Here is a 21,149-nt window from a genome sequence, read left to right as displayed (position 1 = left end):
CCAAGGGGAGGTTGAGGAACATGTTGCTTGCGAGCCACTGGTTGGGGATCACTAGTCTAGAGTCATGTAAAAGGCTTCACCATTGGATTTAGTGGATGCCAGGGGAAAGCTGCCTTACTAATTCCTCTCTACTCTGCATTAAGTAGAAAGCCTTTCCATAACAGAGGTAGTCACAACAGCTAAGGGATAATAAATTGCACAATTAAATACCGTATATACTCGAGTATAAGCCGATCCGAATATAAGCCGAGGTACCTAATTTTACCTAAGAAAACTGGAAAAACGTATTGACTCGAGTATAAGCCTAGGGGGGGAAATGCAGCAGCTACTTTTAAGTTTTAATAATCACAATAAATACCAATAAAATTACATTAATTGAGGCATCAGTGGGGTATATGTTTTTCAATATTTATTTCAAAGAAAAACAGTAAACTAGCTCTGTAAGCGGAGAAGAGGGTCAACAAAAACAATAGGAGTACTACCCCATGCTCATTGCACATTGGCAAACTGGCAGCAGACCCAGTCCCAGAGGGATGTAAGGGGGAATAAGTATTGCTAGTGGGAGCCTAGGCCAAGGCACTGGAAGGTCTGGTTGCGGGTGGCCTAAGTTGCACACAAAGGAGAGAGGGTGCTAGTCTAGAGGGACCCATGGCACCCGACTCGAATATAAGCCGAGGGTGACTTTTTTCAGCACATTTTGGGTGCTGAAAAACTAGGCTTATACTCGAGTATATACAGTACTTGATTTTGGAATGAGATGTTGGACAAGGTGGTTTCTGGATACTTTTGGTAATACAGGATTGTGTATGACACACTAGTTGACTGCTTTCTTCATGGTTTTTAGAAATGCATGGCTGTTAAGATCTTACACAAAGGGGTTTGAACATATCAGTTAAATACAAAATATGTATATTTGTTTAAATTTAAATCTGGCCATGCCGTTTCCTATGATATTTGGTACATATATGGTGGCCCTATGATTTTTTTTAGTTGAAATGGTTTTGAAATGTAAACTGTTGATGCAGGTCTGCGCTGGGATTCAAAATAGGCCCTGTTATTTTAAATGCACAGGCCCAACCAGCCCAGTAAATAGTGACTGTCTACGGCACAGTCTACTGTTTACAGCAGCCCTTTCCTGCAAAACATTTGCTAGAATCCACAGATTGCCATTCTGGGCCTGTGCTGACACAACATATCTTTCAGAGTACGGTGAAGAGGACTCTTGCTGTTGCAATTGTTGAAACTTAAACTGGCCATACACGCACCGATAATATCGTACGAAACCTCGTTTGTACGATATTCGGTGTGTGTATGGCATGTCGACGAGTCGACCGATATCGCAGGAAGCTGCTGAAATCGGTCGACTCGCCGATCGGCCAGGTTAGAAAATTTTGATCGGGCGCCTGACCAAAATCTGCCGTCAGGGCTGAATCGGCAGAAGGAGGTAGAAATCCTATTGTTTCTACCTCCTTATCTGCTGTTTCAGCCCTGAACGGTGTGTGGTGGATCTGACGATGTTTTGTGCGACCGATGGTCAGATCGCCACGTGTGTGGCCACCTTAAGGAACTACCTTCAGGTGTATGTTAATGAGCTGAGGCCTAAAAGCTCCTTGCTTTCTCACTAGAGCCTCTGAGCTAATGGTAGGTGCAACACGGTCTTACTACTCAGTCACATTGTTTGCTCTGGGGGACTTGATTTTAATTGCATCACAGAATTATAATGTTAAAAGGCAGTGCATGGCAGTGCGTACAATGAGAGGCCTTGATGTGGCACGTGAGCTTACCATATTTTGGCCAAAGTGTGGTACTAACACCTTAAAATTATTTTTAAAGGCAAACTAAGCGCTGGCAATCTTTCTCTTTTTGTGTTCCAATTGTTTGCCTATGCCATCTAAGAACCTATATACAGTATCTGTCCATTTGCTCTGTGGGCAGATTGGATACCGTACAGAGTCAAACCCTTTATGACATCTGCATAAACAAGCTCATATGTAAACCCCTGCTTAATCTAAATATATATACATTTTTTTTTTAATGAAAATTAAAGGTTAAAACCTCCAAAGGAAACTATACAGGTATGGGACCTGTTATCCAGAATGCTCAGGACCTGGGGTTTTCCAGATATGGGATTTTTCTGTAATTTGGATCACCATAAATTAAGTCTCCTAAACATCATTTAAATATTAAATAAACCCAATAGGCATGTTTTGCCTCCAATAAGGATTAATTATATCCTAGTTGGGATCAAGTACAAGGCACAGGTATGGGATCCCTTATCTGGAAACCCGTTATTCAGAAAGTTCCGAATTAGGGAAAGGCCATCACCCATAGGGGCTGATTTACTAATCCACGAACGGTCCAAAGGCGTCCGAATGTGTTTTTGTCGCAATGAACGGTATTTTGCGATTTTTTCGTAAATTGTCGCGGCTTTTTCGTAGCCGCTACGACTGTTTCGCAAAATGTTGCGACTTTTTCGTAGCTTTACAACTTGCGCGAATTGTTGCGACTTTTTCGTAGCCTTCGCACCGAGTAAGAAAGTTTCAGATTCATTCAAGCTTCGGTATTGTGACTTTCCTTGGGCCAGGTTGGAGCTGCAGAGTGCCATTGAGTCCTATGGGAGACTTTCCTTGGGCCAGGTTGGAGCTGCAGAGTGCCATTGAGTCCTATGGGAGACTTTCCTTGGGCCGGATTGGAGCTGCAGAGTGCCATTGAGCCCTATGGGAGACTTTCCTTGGGCCAGGTTGGAGCTGCAGAGTGCCATTGAGTCCTATGGGAGACTTCCAAAATCATGCAAAGTCTGAAAGTTTTGCCCGCAGTTTATGAGCGCTCACTACGAAAAGTCGCGACAACATACAAGCAAACCGTAACGGCTATGAAAAAGTCGCAACAATTCGCGCAAGTCGTAAAGGCAACGCAAAAATCGCAAAAATACGAAAAAGTCGCAAAATGTTCGTTTTCCAATCAGAATTTTTCCCATTCGGATTCGGATTTGTGGGTAAATCAGCCCCATAGACTCCATTATAAGCAAATAATTCTAATTTTAAAACTGATTTACTTTTTTTCTGTAATTATTAAACAGTACCTTGTACTTGATCCCAAATAAGATATAATTAATCCTTATTGGAGGCAAAACAAGCCTACTGGGTTTATTCAATATTTAAATTATTTTTAGCAGATCCAAATTACAGAAAGATCCCTTATTATGGAAAACCCCAGGTCCTAAGCATTCTGGATAACAGGTCCCATACCTGTACTGGTTTATTATTACTGATGAAAATGAAATCATTTTTAAGAATAAGAATTATTTGTATGGGAGATGGCCATTCCGTAATTTGGAACTTTCTAGATAACAGGTTTCCTGTACTCCTGAACACATTTTCAGCTGTAATAGAGGAACATAAATATACAGAGCTGGGGTATTTCATAGTTTTACATGAGCTCAGTATCAATGAAATACTTCAACTCTTAGCTTTTACTGTCACCCATATGTCAACAAACAGAGCATCTTTCTGACAAGAAAAGTGAAAACATGAAAGTGTTGTGTTTAATGGAAAATGGTCTCACACCATGCTATTCCAGTGTAAATGTACATATTAGATAAAACTTCCAATTCATAACTATACATTTCAGATTTAATATTGCTGTGGAATTAATTACAGTATATATGTAAAACTTTATACAGGGCTATTTCAGTGATTTCAAATTTTATTTTTGTTGAAAGGACTTATTCTGTTCATGGCATATTTGATAAACTGTCAATAAGTCACCTGTTACGATTTACTGGTGGATTTTCCACTGTCAGAACCTGCAATAATAACATTCAGAAAAGCGTGTTATTAATACCAAAATCAACTACAGTATAAATGATAGTTAAAGGAACAATAAATGCAGTGTTTGCTAGAAATAATTTTATTTAACAAAACCCCTTGTCTTGCTTTGTGGAACCAGGGTGCATCAGTCAACGTAATTTCATTTGTCTGTCTTTACTGTAAATAAGTTAAACATATTAGGAGAGCATTGAAAGAATACTAGGAACTGTCCACTTGATACTTTTCATGGTGTGAGCCAGTTGCTAACTTTTAAGAAAGTGGCTGACACCAAGAGATGCGTCAAGTGAACAGATCCTTACAATCTTTCCATGCTGTCTTAGGGCTCTGGCACACGAGGAGATTTGTTGCTGGCAATTTTAAAAAGAGCGATTTGGCGACAAGACGAGCAACAAGACGCCAATGCTAAACCAATGGAAATCTCCAGCGTCAAAACATATGAGGCTACTTCAAGTCGCCTGCTGTTTCAAATCGCACACATACCCTTTTCTGAGCGACTTGAGTAAACATGAGGAGGGGTTAACTGTTGAGTGGTACCATGGGTAGCAGATCGCCTGGAGCTCAACTCGCATGAAATCTCTTCGTGTATATTGTCGTGGCGACTTGTCGCCAAAGCGCCAGGGGGAAAAAACGCAGGCGACAAATCTCCTTGTGTGCCAGAGCCCTTAATGGACTTTTAAGTGATATGCTATCTGGAGGTTATTCACAAATTTACATTAGGAGAAGCCTACAAATATATCAGTGAGCTAAGGCTTCACTGAAAGGAAATGACTGGATAAGGCTTCAATTAAACAACAGGTAAAAGATGACTGAACACTGAAAACACATTTCTGCTTCAAATTATATGTTTTCACATCTACAGGATGGAATTATGTTGTATGTCAATTCAAAATGTTCTTAAAAATGTTTACTATGCATTTATAAAGTGTAAACTCTTACTAGTTTTTAGTTTGCTGAAAATTGTTTGCATAATGGCTTCTAATTGCAGCTTTTGTTCCACAAAATCATGAGTTGTTGGGTTCTTTGTATGCTCTAACCACTCATTCTTGGATTTACAAGCAGCCATAGTCTGATTCTGTATAAAAGAAAAAAAATATATACTCAGATCATAGCACTTTTTGTTATCTTATAAACACAAAGCTCAAGCTCATCCGTGAGCTCAGGACATTTCACTTTAAACAGGAACCATAACCACAATGATTAGAAGATTCAAAACTATAATTTTAAAAGAGTAGACAACTCAGCAGCCACCCACCAGAGGCACATCAGACCTTGTCCCCAAAATGGGTATTGATTTTACAGGATCAAACCAACTACATGCCAACAGGAAAAGGCACACAATTCAAAACTGTCAGTTAATAAAATACCAACAATGCACCTAGTAGGTCTATAACAATGCTCCTAGAACTAACAAGGAACACCACATATGCTTTTTTTTTTTTTTTTTTTTTTTTTTTTTAATAGGTGAGGAACTGAAAAGCATGATAAGCAATAAGTAAGAATAATAATAAAACCGTAGACTCACAGAGCAATAGTTTTGGCTGCTGTGATCAGTGACCCCCATTTGAAAGTTAGAAAAGAGGCAGAAGGGGAAGGCAAATAATACAAAAAATATAAAAAATAAATAATGAAGACCAATTGCAAAGTTGGTAGCAATAGGACATTTAATAACATACTAAAAGTTAACTTAAAGGTGAACCACCCCCTTTAATTGGCTGGGGGTGAATGCAAAGAGGTACACGTAGCTATATACAGAAGGGCAGATGTAGTAAGCAGGTGTACACTTGATAAAAGGTATTGACCCGAAACATGTCGTGTTACCACTACCCACAATAAATGGTTTGCAGTAAATCTGCTGAGGCTTTTTTCCTACTTTTTGGATTTTTGCAGTTGTATTTGGTTGCAGCACAGAGCAACAACTAGGAGCTAAAGCTTTTTTTGTAAGTATTTTATACAAAGTTCACCAATCATTTTTTATTACTGATACCATTTAAAGCTTACACAAAGGTAAGTTATCAAAGCAGCCAGACAGATGGGGGGCCACACAGAGGGGGCCACCAGTTGGACAGCACTGTCTCAGATGACAGGAATGATTTACTCCACTTAGGTGGCATCCATACCATTCATCTGGCTTATTGACTTTTATAATTCCATGTCGTGCATATGATTGTGGTATTTGTATACATATAACAATAAAAAAGGACTTGATCTTAATAATATTCCAATTATTTCTGCATACTTTGCACTCCCTTTTGTTTATTTGTATATGTTGCTTACATACCTTGTATTCCTTGTTGAGTTTCCCTTGCAATTTTTCTAGGTCTGTGATGGACTGGTGGACAAAGCTGATATATATTTTCAATTCCAGTTTAGCTTCTATGTGATAAAAGAAAACAAATATAGAAGAAAAGTGGTAACAAAATTCAGAGAAAGTCAGTAATTTTATGCAAGTGCATATTGTGCCATGGAGCATATTAATTAGAGAATAAAAGGCAACTTTGCAAAATATATTCTCTTGTCCTGTTCTCTTGAATTGAATGTTCGGGTACCGTACCGTCTTATATTCTTCACTTTTGATAAATTTGCCACTTACAAATATATATTTTCTGTCCTTTACTAACTGTGTCCCTTATTGTTTTAGTTGAGTAAGGAGATAAAGATGCCCAACACCATACTCGGCCCCTGACACTTTCCCTGCTTCCTGCCATCACTGTAAATAGGGGTGTATGGCAACCAGATGGAACTTTGCAGGTTAGTTTATTACACTGGGTAATAAAAGACTCTTAGGGGCTGATTTATCAAAGTTTGAATTCAAGTTGTTTAGTGTTTTTGTGCTAAAACTTACAAACTGGAACTGGAACTGGTTTGGGGCATTTTTAAGGATGCATTTTACAGTATTTGAAAAAAATTTGCATTTAAGAAGAATGAAAACTTCCCTCCCACCCCAAGCACCTTCCAACTGCTCCCCTCCCCACATCAAAAATTAATCTCAAAAGTGTCTTTTTATGTGTTCCAATTTTAAAAATGAGTTGCATAATGGGGTTGGCAGGGGCCATCTCGCACCTTTCCATGTAATTCTAGGTTCAATATTCCACACGGAAAACGTGCAGTTGAGATCCATGTTGCCTGCCAACCCTGCTGCAAGTACACATAAAGAGACAATTTTGAGACTAAAGCTGGCCATACACTATAAGATTCGCTCTTTTGGTATGGTCACCAAACATACGGATCTTTGCCCAATATGCCCACCCAAGGAAGGCAATATAGGGCTAATATCTAATTGTTTGGCCAAGGGCCAAGGACAGAATTATGAGCCACCAGGCATTCAAAGGGAAAATCAAACCTGCTTGATCGGCTTTTGCGCAGATATCAGTTGGGTTGTAGTTGTGTGCAGGTCGACAAATATATGACCTGTCTCACCTCTGACATCACTGAGCAAGCAGGGCAGGCGTGCACCTATAAATAGACGCTGCTAGAGGTGAAAGCAAGGCTCCATGAGGTTGTGGGCGGGGGAGGGACGGAAGGAAGGAACAGCTCGGCTCGAACCCACCAAAGACTTGCTTCTATTGTGTGAATGTTCGCCCAAACCTGCCCGACCTGCAGGTAAAATTTTGGATCAACCCACAGGTTTTGGCCCGGCCCACACATCATTATTGGGTAGGCCTGTTGGAGGGCCCCATATTTGGGAAGATAAGCAGCCGAATTAGTCTAAAGGGCCTGAATTGGCAGCTTAAATCTGCTCATTTATGGCCACCTTAACTAGTAGCATGAGGAGGGACGGCGATGGAGGTAGCCTAGGGTGGGAAGAAAGCTTCCCCCTTCAATGGCTGAATGAGTTTGCCATGGTTAACATGTAGTCACCTAACAAACATTAGCCACATAAAAACTCTATGCTGAAAAGGCCCCTAGTAGAACATGAACTCAAGTTAAATATTGTTTTTAGATAGACAAACTTTCTATTTAGTAAGACTAAATTTATCAAGTACTAAGCAGCTCTAGAAAGCAGATTCCACATTATCCCAGCTGGAAGCTCCCTTATATACATAAAGCATTTTAAGTATGACCTCAACCAATTTTCAAAAAAAAAAAAAAAAAAGGGGGGGAAGTAACAGTGACATATCCTAATTATTTAATGCTATATATTTGCAGTTATATGCTAGCATCGAATGGTGGTCAGCAAGCAGGATATATTGTAGTTTTGAGCCGTTTGTGGTTAGGGTTAGAAGTTCAATTTTCAAGCTCATCTTTTCTCATTCCCTAAGTTAATATAAGAAAGCACAATAGAAACAAAATGATTGTGTTACTACTCTTATGACTAGTATGACTAGTATTCCTTTGTCTTTTGGGAAATAATGACAAATTCATGCTTACATTGTTCTCTAATGCAGTGTTTTTCAACCTTTTTTGGGCAAAGGCACACTTGTTTCATGAAAAAAATTACGAGGCACACCACCATTAGAAAATGTTAAAAAATTTAACTCTGTGCCCAGCAGCAGTGCCCCCCTAGTACATTGGTGCCCAGCAGCAGTGCCCCCCTAGTACATTGGTGCCAAGAGCAGTGCCCCCCTAGTACATTGGTGCCCAGCAGCAGTGCCCCCCTAGTACATTGGTGCCCTGCCTACGGCACACCAGGCAACATCTCGCGGCACACTAGTGTGCCGCGGAACAGTGGTTGAAAAACGCTGCTCTAATGTAAGCACAATAGTAACCCAGTAGGAGGAGCTTCTGCTTCACTGCAGTGCTCATTCATATGCACAGAATAATAAGGGCTCTGAAGATAAAGTTCTATCATATCTACATCCTGGGCAGTAGCTGAAGCTTCTCAATGACCACACAAGTTTGGCACAGCGATATTTGCAAATGAGTCTGCCCAAGGACTACCTGTACACTTATTACAGTGCTGGTTGGAAGTGTAATAAGTGTACAGGTAGTCCTTGGGCAGACTCATTTGCAAATATCGCTTGTACCTTATTCCTTACAAGCAAGGATCTGTTCTCCTCTGGAATTATCACAAAAATATTCCCTGTGAGTAGAAGTTACTATGCTGTTTACTAAACCTGTGCCTATATTAGGGTTACCTCCTGGCTATTATTTTACCAGACTGGCTAGAAAAGATAAAGAATGGTATTATCCCCTGAAAAAGGTGGCGCATATGTTGATACCTTCAAAATATATAATAATAAAAATGAATAGATATGAAGAATAACAGTAGCCTACATTAAATTGCTTGTGGCAAGGGGTTAATTTGCTTCAGTTTCCTTCTCGGTATGTAAGCATAAATATGGGCCCTGGCATTCACTGGTGAGGAGCAAGAAACTTAGGCCCTAATGAGGAAACCGTTAGAAAAACAGTTGGAAAGGGCTACAGAGAAGTGACCAGTTGTGACCACAGTTGTTGATCTTTCTTCATTTCCGGCCCTACACTAGCCTCATAAATATGCCTCCTCTTGGCTTGAGGGTAGCTGGCTTTCTTTTTGTCATCAAGGAATGTTTAGGAATTTGGCAAAACCTGCCATGGGCAAATACTAAAACAGAAGATCTGCATGAAGAGCTGGAAAGTCCTCAGGAAACATCCCTGTGTGAGGTTATCCTCAAGCGCCTGAGTTTCATGTGCTGGAATGATTTTCCGGGGGACATTTCGCTAAATATGAATATCCTAAGTATTTTAAGTCTTCTCCTACTTTTCATGATATTAAGTGCAGCCATTGCTTGTCTATGGATCCTCTGGAAGAAGTTCAACCAGGTACAGTATAAGCATATTTATTGAATTCAAATGATAAGGGCAGAACTGTGGTGCAGTTTACATATACACTTAAGTCAATGCAAAACATAATGATCCTTACCCAATATGTGAGACATGTTCACCATTTGTTCATACAATAAGCAATTTATAAGCATAATGAGAATTTTATGCATTATGTAATAGTGCTTGCAAACTGTCCTGTCCTTTGACACGTGCTAAACATTACATGCTAACATATCCTTCCCACAATGCTCACATTTATTAAACACTCATTTCTAATTTGGATTTACCAACCTTACTAAAATGAAATAAAGCACACTATTTGCTTTAGAAAAAGAGTTCTGTGTGATTTATTAGTACTCCACTCCACTACTACACTGACGAAAATCTCTACCTCTCTATCTCTGTCATCTTACCTGCCCCAGTATAATTTCCTCCAGAGAAACACAAAGCCATTTTCACACTGGCACGGGTGGGGGCCAGGACGGGGCCCCTTGGGGGGTGTAGGGCCCCTGAGACAGGAGCCCTGGTGGGTCTTCCCCCAAGTCTGACTCTGAGAAGAAGACCTTTACTCTGTGATGAGTGCTACATACCACCATTATTACAATATCTTTGTGGGGCCCCAGCTTTCTGTATTAGGGTTGGACTGGGGGGGTGCAGGGCCCACTGGGGCTACTGCCCCAGGGGAACCTGCACGCCTCCAAGGGGCCCCCGCCCTGCCCCCACACCCACCCCCCGGGGCCACTGCAAACTGTCTGACCCCCTCCCCCGAGCGTGGGTAATTTAAAATTACCTTCAGCACGTCGGCATTGGGTTAAGGGGCCCCTGTGGGGGGTGTGAAGGTCACGGCAGGGGCTCCTTGGGGGGTGCTGGGGCCCATCAGGTTTACTCCCAGTCCGACCCTGGGCTTTAGTTCTCCTTAAAGAGATGAATAAATTATTGCTACGTCATAATCTTCTATTATTATTTCTTGCAGAATCAAGTGAATATCTGTTATCAGAGGAAAGTTTTTGTATCCGGCACTGATGAGAGCGCCCATTCTGAACTGGGCCAAATCCTAACCAATATGTCAAGAATAATGAGGATGCTAGAACACATGGAACAGCATATCTGTGAAAAAAATGCTAAGCACCATTCAGTGTCTGAATAGTAATCCTGATATGAAAAGCAACAATGAGATAGTAAGAAGAAAAAGCATCTTCATAATGTGGATATAATCACCAGTGCTAGTTCTATGAGATCAGAGGGAAAAAAGCCAATAAAATACTCTAACTAAAAAGCAAGCTTATTATATTTTATTGACGTTTATGTGCCGTAAATGTGTTAATTATGGACAATACCTTTATAAACAGGTGCCCCTAAATTTATACAAGTTCTGTTGTGCCGGTATTTTTGTGCAATTTGGAACGTGGTGGAGAGTGCCGAAGTCTCTCCTAATACAGGTATAGGACCTATTATCCAGAATGCTTGGGACCTGGGGCATTCTAGATAAGGTATCTTTCCATAATTTGGATCTCCATGCCTTAAGTCTACGAAAATAATTTAAACATTATTTAAACCCATTAGGATTGTTTTGCCTGCAATAAGGATTAATTATATCTTAGTTGGGATCAATTACAAGGTACTGTTTTATTATTACAAAGAAAAAGGAAATAATTTTTAAAAATTGGAATTATTTTCTTATAATGGAGTCTATGGGAGATGGCCTTTCTGTAATTCAGAACTTTCTGGATAACGGGTTTCCGGATAAGGGATCCCATACCTGTACTGTGCACCAGGCAGTGGAGGGCCCCTTAATTTATTCCATTCCAATGGTTAAAATCCCTAGCCTGCTTTAAAAAACAGTTGTGATTACTAGGTGGTGTATTTACATCTCCATGCCCCCAAAAAGTGTTCACTGCCCAATGGCCGTAATGTTTCCTCACACAAACTGGAAATTACACACATGCAATTATTTTAAATGCTTTCATACATGCCAAAGTCATAATATATAATTAATAAGTAAATGGGACTATTCATGGGAATTTTGCAATATGGTCTACCAGTACAAGGGTTTTCTTACCAGCCCAGGCCAGGAAATCTGCACATTCAGTTTTATTGTATCGTATTGCTATTTCATATGCCTTCTCATTACAGAAGTTGCAAGCTTTTATATCAGCTCCCATCTCTACTAGGGTTTTCAACATGTCCAGCTGGCCCCAAGCGGCAGCACAATGCAATGGTGAATAGCCTGCAAACAAGCACAAGTACAGTGTTTTCTTATAATTGTTAGAAAAATATGGGAACATGGCTTACATATAAAAATGTCATATATATATACATACAGAGCTTATAACAAACAGCAAAAGTAAAATTATTAGTAGCCCAACATTTCAGTCACAACAATATACTTCCTCTGGGACAAGCAGCAGATCTGTTTTCCTTAAAGAAGCTTGGTGGTTGTGTCCAAAATGTCGGACTGCATTTAAATGTAATTTTGCTTTTGGTGAATCATAAATCACTGAATACAAGCATAGTTACAGGTATGGGATCTGTTATCTGGAAAATTCTGAATTAAAGGAAGGCCATCACCCATGGAATCCATTTTAATCAAAAAATTAAAAGTTTTAATAATGATTTCCTTTTTCTCTGGAATTAAATAGTGGGTATATTTAAGGTTTAAATGATTTTTGGAGATCCAAATTACAGAAAGACTGGTTATCTGAAAAACCCAAGGTCCCGAGCATTCTGGATAACTGATCCCATACATGTACTAGCACCCAATAAATCAATACTAGTCACTGTATGTTTACATATAAGTAATAAAAAATAAATGAAAAAAAAAAAATATATATATATATATATATATATATTTTTTTTTTTTTTTATAGCCTTTGAGAAAGGCTGAGGTGTTCAGCCGAAACGTCAGTCCACCATTCATTAAAGGAATCTTTATTTTTTCACATAAGTCCTGTGAGAGCGGCTTCTTTATTTTCTACTCTGTTTCCGGATTTTGGACGCTGCACCCAGGCAGAATTTGTGCTTTACACGTGAGTGCCAGTGACCTCTATTCTTATATATATATATATATACACACTCACCAAAAGGATTATTAGGAACACCTGTTCAATTTCTCATTAATTATCTAATCAAGGCAGTTGCTTCAATGCATTTAGGGGTGTGGTCCTGGTCAAGGCAATCTCCTGAACTCCAAACTGAATGTCAGAATGGGAAAGAAAGGTGATTTAAGCAATTTTGAGCGTGGCATGATTGTTGGTGCCAGACGGGCCGGTCTGAGTATTTCATCTGCTCAATTACTGGGATTTTCACGCACAACCATTTCTAGGGTTTACAAAGAATGGTTTGAAAAGGGAAAAACATCCAGTATGCGGCAGTCTTGTGGGCGAAAATGCCTTGTTGATGCTAGAGGTCAGAGGAGAATGGGCCGACTGATTCAAGCTGATGGAAGAGCAACTTTGACTGAAATAACCACTCGTTACAACCGAGGTATGCAGCAAAGCATTTGTGAAGCCACAACACGCACAACCTTGAGGCGGATTGGCTACAACAGCAGCAACACTCATCTCTACTACAAATAGGAAAAAGAGGCTACAATTTGCACAAGCTCACCAAAATTGGACAGTTGAAGACTGGAAAAATGTTGCCTGGTCTGATGAGTCTCGATTTCTGTTGAGACATTCAAATGGTCAGAATTTGGCGTAAACAAAATGAGAACATGGATCCATCATGCCTTGTTACCACTGTGCAGGCTGGTGGTGGTGGTGTAATGGTGTGGGGGATATTTTCTTGGCACACTTTAGGCCCCTTAGTGCCAATTGGGCATCGTTTAAATGCCACGGCCTACCTGAGCATTGTTTCTGACCATGTCCATCCCTTTATGACCACCATGTACCCATCCTGTGATGGCTACTTCCAGCAGGATAATGCACCATGTCACAAAGCTCGAATCATTTCAAATTGGTTTCTTGAACATGACAATGAGTTCACTGTACTAAAATGGCCCCCACAGTCACCCGTTCTCAACCAAATAGAGCATCTTTGGGATGTGTTGGAACGGGAGCTTTGTGCCCTGGATGTGCATCCCACAAATCTCCATCAACTGCAAGATGCTATCCTATCAATATGGGCCAACATTTCTAAAGAATGCTTTCAGCAACTTGTTGAATCAATGCCACGTAGAATTAAGGCAGTTCTGAAGGCAAAAGGGGGTCAAACACCGTATTAGTATGGTGTTGCTAATAATCCTTTTGGTGTGTGTATATACACATACATCATACACCATACACACAGTACTTGTATTTGATGTTAACTAAGCTGAATGAATCCATATTGGTAGCAAAACAACCCTACTGGGTTTATTTCATGATTAAATTATTTTAGTAGACAGGATAAGGTATGGTGATCTAAATCATGGAAAGATCCCTTATACAAAAAAAACTGGTCCCAAGCATTCCAGATAATGGTTCATATACCTGTATTAGGCTAATGCCCCATGGATAGATTAGTTGGCCATGATAAATCTCTGGTGACTGATCTCTAAAATTTGGCACCCCACAGTGATTTTACCTTTCGTTCTCCTTTAATTTATGTTCCCTTCAAAGCCTTTAACAGAAATATGTTCACTTTCTCATACACCTTTCAGTGACTTTGAAGATTTAACCTACAGTAATCTGATGTTTAAGGCAATAGGCAGGTTATATTTAAACATGGTAAATATGGGGAGGGGTTGTTTTTTTACAGATACCACCTGTTGTCCCAAAACTAGGCAGAAAAGCAATGGGGTGGCTTAAAGGTCGCAAATGGTGCAAAAGAATGTCAAAAGTTGATTTAAATTGGGAAGAGTTAAAGGAACAGTAACACCAAAAAATGAACGCGTATAAAAGTAACTAAAATATAATGTGCTGCTGCCCTGCACTGGTAAAAGTTGTGTGTTTACTTCAGAAAGTCTACTATAGTTTATATAATAAGCTGCTATGTAGCCATGGAGGCAGCCATTCAAAGGAGAAAAGGCACAGGCACATAGCAGATAACAGATAAAACACTATTGTATTCTACAGAACTTATCTGTTATCTGATATGTAACCTGTGCCTTTTCTCCTTTTTTCCAGCTTGAATGGCTGCCCCCATGGCTACACAGCAGCTTATTATATAAATTATAGTAGTGTTACTGTAGCAAACACACCAGTTTTACCAGTGCAGGGCAACAGTGCATTATATTTTTATTACTTTAAAGCTATTTCATTTTTTGGTGTTACTGTTCCTTTAAAGGAGAAGGAAAGTCATTTTGGCATTTTACTGGCAATAGATTTGCCACGTTAGTGGCATAGCCTATAACATTAAAAAAAAAAAAGGTCCTATAGAAAAACTTAAAGGAACAGTAACACCAAAAAATGAAAGTGTATAAAAGTAACTAAAATATAATGTGCTGCTGCCCTGCACTGGTAAAAGTGTTTACTTCAGAAAGTCTACTATAATTTATATAAATAAGCTGCTGTGTAGTCATGGGGGCAGCCATTCAAAGGAGAAAAGGCACAGGCACATAGCAGATAACAGATAAAACACTATTGTATTCTACAGAACTTATCTGTTATCTGCTATATAACCTGTGCCTTTTCTCCTTTTTTCCAGCTTGAATGGCTGCCCCCGTGGCTACACAACAGCTTATTATATAAATTATAGTAGTGTTACTGTAGCAAACACTGTTCCTTTAACCTAAAAAAAGCAGAGCAGCACAGCAGTGTACTTGGGCGCCATCTTCTGTTCAGTAGAAAATGTTTCAGGTCTCACCACCGACATGGACCCTCCTTGAGCATGTGCAGTTGAAGCTGATTCCCGACTAGCCCCAACTGCACATGCTCAAGCAGGGTCTGTATCAGCGGTGAGACCAGAAGCATTTTATATTGAACGGAACATGGTGCCAAAGTACGCTGCTGCACTGCTCTGCTTTTTTAGGTTGGGTTTTTCTATAGGACTTTTTTTTTTTTTTTTTAAGTTATAGGCTATGCGAGATGGGAGAGGTGAGGGGAGTTGATGCAGGCCAGTTAAGGGGGCATTTATACCTGGCTGGGGGGTGTAGTTCTCCTTTAAGCAAAATGCATAGCACTAATATAAATGGAAGCTATATTGATTCTGGGATTTGTGGTTTTAATAAGTGGTTTTAAAAAGGAATTCTCGCAATAGCCTTGCCCTGGTGGTAAAGGGACGAATTGAAACAGTGGAACGCAAGTCCCAACAAGAAGTGACACACTGGCTGTGAAGGAGAGAGAACCGGGACTTAAGTTGGTGATATGCTGAAGGAGAGGAGACTGTGAGTATAGAGAGGACTTGAGTGGTAAGAAGGGGGGGGTGTGGTTACACACAGGGACAGTGCGGCACATAGAAGCCGATATGCTGGGGGAACTGGCAACCTAGGTACAGTAGCACCTAATCCACTCAGCATTAGTCTGTGCCTGGTGGAAGTGTAAAACCTAGGTACTGAAGGGACCAGCTTTTATCTACTCTTTACACTATGGAGTCAAAGACTTAGTCTAGCATTATCACACATAATATCTAATTCACACAGAGGGAATGGATGTATTTAAGGTCATAAAGAGGATAAACCTACCTTATTGTTGAAACACTTAGAGACACTCCTTAGGGCTCTGGCACACGGGGAGATTAGTCGCCCGCGACAAAACTCCCTGTAATCTCCCCGAGTTGCCATCCCACCGGCGACAATGTAAGCCTTCGGTGGGATGGCACACGCGGCGGCGCGATTTCGGGAAATCGCTGAAGTTGCCTCACGAGGCTTTTTCTAATAAGATCAATGGGTTACATGAACTGCTTGGATAAGCCTAATAAGATCAATGGGTTACATGAACTGCATGGATAATGAACTCATTTTTAATATTAATATTGATTTATGATGGAAATATGGATCAACTGTCTAGTTATATGTTTTTATGAATGTTAATGTAGGCTTGTCAGCTACAGGGGATTGTATATACAGCGGTGTGAAAAACTATTTGCCCCCTTCCTGATTTCTTATTCTTTTGCATGTTTGTCACACAAAATGTTTCTGATCATCAAACACATTTAACTATTAGTCAAAGATAACACAAGTAAACACAAAATGCAGTTTTTAAATGAGGGTTTTTATTATTTAGGGAGAAAAAAAATCCAAACCTACATGGCCCTGTGTGAAAAAGTAATTGCCCCCTGAACCTAATAACTTAGCCATAGCAGCAATAACTGCAATCAAGCGTTTGCGATAACTTGCAACGAGTCTTTTACAGCGCTCTGGAGGAATTTTGGCCCACTTATTTTTGCAGAATTGTTGTAATTCAGCTTTATTTGAGGGTTTTCTAGCATGAACCGTCTTTTTAAGGTCATGCCACAACATCTCAATAGGATTCAGGTCAGGACTTTGACTAGGCCACTCCAAAGTCTTCATTTTGTTTTTCTTCAGCCATTCAGAGGTGGATTTGCTGGTGTGTTTTGGGTCATTGTCCTGCTGCAGCACCCAAGATCGCTTCAGCCTGAGTTGACGAACAGATGGCCGGACATTCTCCTTCAGGATTTTTTGGTAGACAGTAGAATTCATGGTTCCATCTATCACAGCAAGCCTTCCAGGTCCTGAAGCAGCAAAACAACCCCAGACCATCACACTACCACCACCATATTTTACTGTTGGTATGATCTTCTTTTTCTGAAATGCTGTGTTACTTTTACGCCAGATGTAATGGGACACGCACCTTCCAAAAAGTTCAACTTTTGTCTCGTCGGTCCACAAGGTATTTTCCCAAAAGTCTTGGCAATCATTGAGATGTTTTTTAGCAAAATTGAGACAAGCCATAATGTTCTTTTTGCTTAAAAGTGGTTTGCGCCTTGGAAATCTGCCATGCAGGCCATTTTTGCCCAGTCTCTTTCTTATGGTGGAGTCGTGAACACTGACCTTAATTGAGGCAAGTGAGGCCTGCAGTTCTCTAGATGTTGTCCTGGGGTCTTTTGTGGCCTCTCGGATGAGTTGTCTCTGCGCTCTTGGGGTAATTTTGGTCGGCCGGCCACTCCTGGGAAGGTTCACCGATGTTCCATGTTTTTGCCATTTGTGGATAATGGCTCTCACTGTGGTTCGCTGGAGTCCCAAAGCTTTAGAAATGGCTTTATAACCTTTACCAGACTGATAGATCTCAATTACTTTTGTTCTCATTTGTTCCTGAATTTCTTTGGATCTTGGCATGATGTCTAGCTTTTGAGGTGCTTTTGGTCTACTTCTCTGTGTCAGGTAGCTCCTATTTAAGTGATTTCTTGATTGAAACAGGTGTGGCAGTCATCAAGCCTGGGGGTGACTACAGAAATTGAACTCAGGTGTGATAAACCACAGTGCCATGTAGATTTGGAGTTTCTTTTTCTCCCTTAATAACGTAAACCTTCATTTAAAAACTGCATTTTGTGTTCAATTATGTTATCTTTGACTAATAGTTAACGGTTTTTGATGAGCAGAAACATTTAAGTGTGACAAACATGCAAAAGAATAAGAAATCAGGAAGGGGGCAAATAGTTTTTCACACCACTGTAATTGTTATCGTATTTATCAAATTGATACTAAATAACCCACTGCATCTTATATTTTATAAATTAAGAATCCCCAGATTTCTGAAGCTTTGCCTTTAAGGGGGCTTACAACATAAGACCTGGTGAGGAGGAGCCTTAGAGTGGTCAATTATATTGGCACCAATTGTACAGCAGCTGCAAGAAGTTGCATACATTTGTGATGTTGCTATAAGCAGAAAATTAAGACTATACAGCAGACATGTTTCTGATTTGTGTCTGAAATGTATTGTTATGCAAGAAAATAAAGCATCTTACCTCTAGATGTTAGAGAATTAACACTTGCACCATATTTAATCAGTTCTTTAACTACTTCACAGCGACCCAGAATGCAAGCTGGAAACAAGACATTTCTTCCCATGAAATCCTTTTTTAGGAGCAGATGTGTCACTTTTTCAGGTTCAGAAGGATCTTCAAACAGTAACTTTAAAGCTTGTAAATCATCTTTCAATGTGCACTCCAATACTGTATTGATAGTGGGTGCAGCACTTAAAGATTCCATTTTCTATTATCTATTACTTGCAGTGTAGTACTTTAAATTCTTGTATTGCTAAAATAATGAAGAGAAAAATCTAAATGCATTGTAAAAGATGGCTGAATTTCAATATAATTGCTATCAATTATTAGTTCATTCTACAAAGCTAAAACAATATTTAAATTCTCGACAATATACAGAACTAGAACAGCAGGGTTAACTGGGTACTGGGTCCCAGTCATATCACTGTTCTCAACTCAGAGCTACTCCATACCTGAACTTTGTAGCATAATATCTGAATGATGGAGTATGCTGCATAAAGAATTCTGTGGCTGCTGGCCCAGCTGCCTGGCTTACTATATTGAACTTCATTTTATCACAAATTTGTTGGGACAGAGGGGGCCCACCAATGAAATTTTGCTCAGGACCGTTGCTACCTTGACACAACCCTGCACTGGGGCCCTCTAACAAATTGGGGGATGGTTGGCCCATTTGCAAAATTTGCACTGGAGCTCATAGGTTCATACTTATGCCTCTGGTTTCAGAGTCACTAAAATAACTAACCTAACTGTATCTTGAGATGCAAGGGAGCAAAATTCTTTCTCATATAATTTATGATATAATTAGTTAGAGACTGCACAAACAAAGTCCCATCTTTATGTTATCTAATATGTTCTTTTATTGTTGTCAAACAACTGCTAAAATGAGGCAGAGTAAAAATCACAGTGAACTATTTGGACCACCAGCATCAGTGTTATCCAACCTGCACCACTCCTATTTGATTAAATATCATTCTCTACCCCGGTGGAGCATTCATTCAAGGGTCCCTTACCACATACACTCCCTATTTACTATGGTCACTCCCTTATGACTACAATGCTGCCGTTTAGTTATTCTGTAATCGTGTGAGGCAAGCACATAGGCATCCCCCAACACGCCACCTAACTTGGGTATTATTTAGGCAAGCAAATAAAGGAATGATTGTTTGCAAAGGAGCTCTGTCCCTGCCAGGGCTGTATTATGCACCTTGGCTCAGGACCCTTACTGTGTTTACTGAATGAGCTTACATCTGCGGTCTTTAGTAAATGAGCAGTTGCGCTTGTGCAAATTTCCCCAGAGTACATAAAACCCCATTCGTTAAAGGTAATCGCATCAAAATGCCCTCTTTGCACTTCCTATAGTTGCACTCTGAGCACTATGTCCTTCCTGCCTCTCATTCTGAATTTAGCACAGTTGCATCTATTGAAGCAAAGAAACCATACAGCTGCAGCCACCTCTGGATCAGGCAATAACCTTTAAGAGGGGCCTTTAAGAGGGGCCTGGATGAGTTTTTGAACAAGCAGAATATCCAGGGCTATTGTGATACTAATATCTACAGTTAGTATTACTGGTTGTATATATATAGTTTATGTATGTGAGTGTATAGATTGGTTAGTATAGGTTGTGTGCTGGGTTTACTCGGATGGGTTGAACTTGATGGACAATGGTCTTTTTTCAACCCTATGTAACTATATAACTATATAATAACTTCATGGTTCCTTCAGCACTGTGTCAATTGGTGTAGCTGACTTGTGTCTAAAGGATCGAGCGCACCAGTCACTCCTGCCCTGAACAAGTGACACCAGCTAGATTTAGAAAACTTTCAGCGCAATTGTATCTGCTTTACAGGAAACTTAGAGCTCAGTCACATTTTGACATATTAGCCTCAAATGGGTCTGGTGCAACTAGGGTTGCCACCTTCTCTGGAAAACAATACCAGCCTTCCTATATTTTTATGCTTTTGTCCTATTATTAACATTGGCATCAAGCATCACTTTTACCGGCCGGGTAAAATACCAGCCAGGTGGCAACCCTACCTGCAACATCCCCTTTTGACTGCAGCAATGTTGGAATTCTGGAAAAAGGAAATAAAAGAAAACTCTGCATTACTAGGAAATAACATGGCGAAATTCACTTTGCTCACTGCACCTGCAGTAAAAGACCTTGTACCCTTGTATGCGCTTTCATGCACAAGCAAATGAGACTGGAATTAACCTAAGACACTGGCAGGACATCGGCATTTCTAGTCACTGGGCTACCATTTTGTTACCATTACACACACACCTGACTTCAGGTCTGGACTGGGATTCAAAATAGGCTCTGGCATTGCAAGTACCCAAAGGCCCAAACAGGCCTGCCTGATTTATTACAACTTGTCCAGTTTTTCATTCCTTAACCCGATACCTGCTCTAGTCCTGTTGTTCTGCAGACCGCAAAAAATGTCAGAAGTTTCAATGAGTCGTCATAGCAACAGCGAAGCAAAGTCGATGCGTTTCGGAAAATACCTTCCGCATGGAAACACATGCTCATAGGCATCGTTCCACTTGTTCATTTAGTTAGTATACAGTCTTACTTGAAATTTGTAGAGTGCTTACCACCTCAAAAAATAATACATTGTAATAAATTGAAAAAACTGGTTCTTCAAAATAATAAGTCTTAGCCACCGGTTTTTGTGAAAAATATTTTGCTCTACGGCA

At 40.1% G+C, this 21,149-nt stretch overlaps 1 protein-coding gene across 4 annotated transcripts; it reads right to left on the bottom strand.

The window, feature by feature from the left end:
• Positions 1 to 3,522: 3,522 nt before the first annotated feature.
• Positions 3,523 to 21,133, bottom strand: ankrd45 (ankyrin repeat domain 45). Of its 4 annotated transcripts, none has more exons than XM_018093623.2 (7): positions 21,048 to 21,133; positions 18,417 to 18,708; positions 13,179 to 13,235; positions 11,632 to 11,799; positions 6,109 to 6,203; positions 4,767 to 4,902; positions 3,523 to 3,805 (listed from the first exon to the last, which is right to left on the bottom strand). In XM_018093623.2, exons 2-7 carry the CDS (start codon positions 18,658 to 18,660, stop codon positions 3,771 to 3,773), a joined length of 735 nt encoding a protein of 244 aa, XP_017949112.2. In that variant the 5' UTR covers positions 18,661 to 18,708; positions 21,048 to 21,133; the 3' UTR covers positions 3,523 to 3,770. The 4 variants fall into 4 exon arrangements, with proteins under 4 accessions (XP_017949112.2, XP_017949110.2, XP_017949111.2 ...); XM_018093621.2 differs by lacking the exon at positions 21,048 to 21,133 and adding an exon at positions 20,857 to 21,039; XM_018093622.2 differs by lacking the exon at positions 21,048 to 21,133 and adding an exon at positions 20,737 to 20,850.
• Positions 21,134 to 21,149: the final 16 nt, after the last annotated feature.

The sequence above is a fragment of the Xenopus tropicalis genome, chromosome 4, assembly GCF_000004195.4.
Source record: "Xenopus tropicalis strain Nigerian chromosome 4, UCB_Xtro_10.0, whole genome shotgun sequence".
NCBI lineage: Eukaryota > Metazoa > Chordata > Amphibia > Anura > Pipidae > Xenopus > Xenopus tropicalis.
This window is presented reverse-complemented; position numbering and strand designations above follow the sequence as displayed.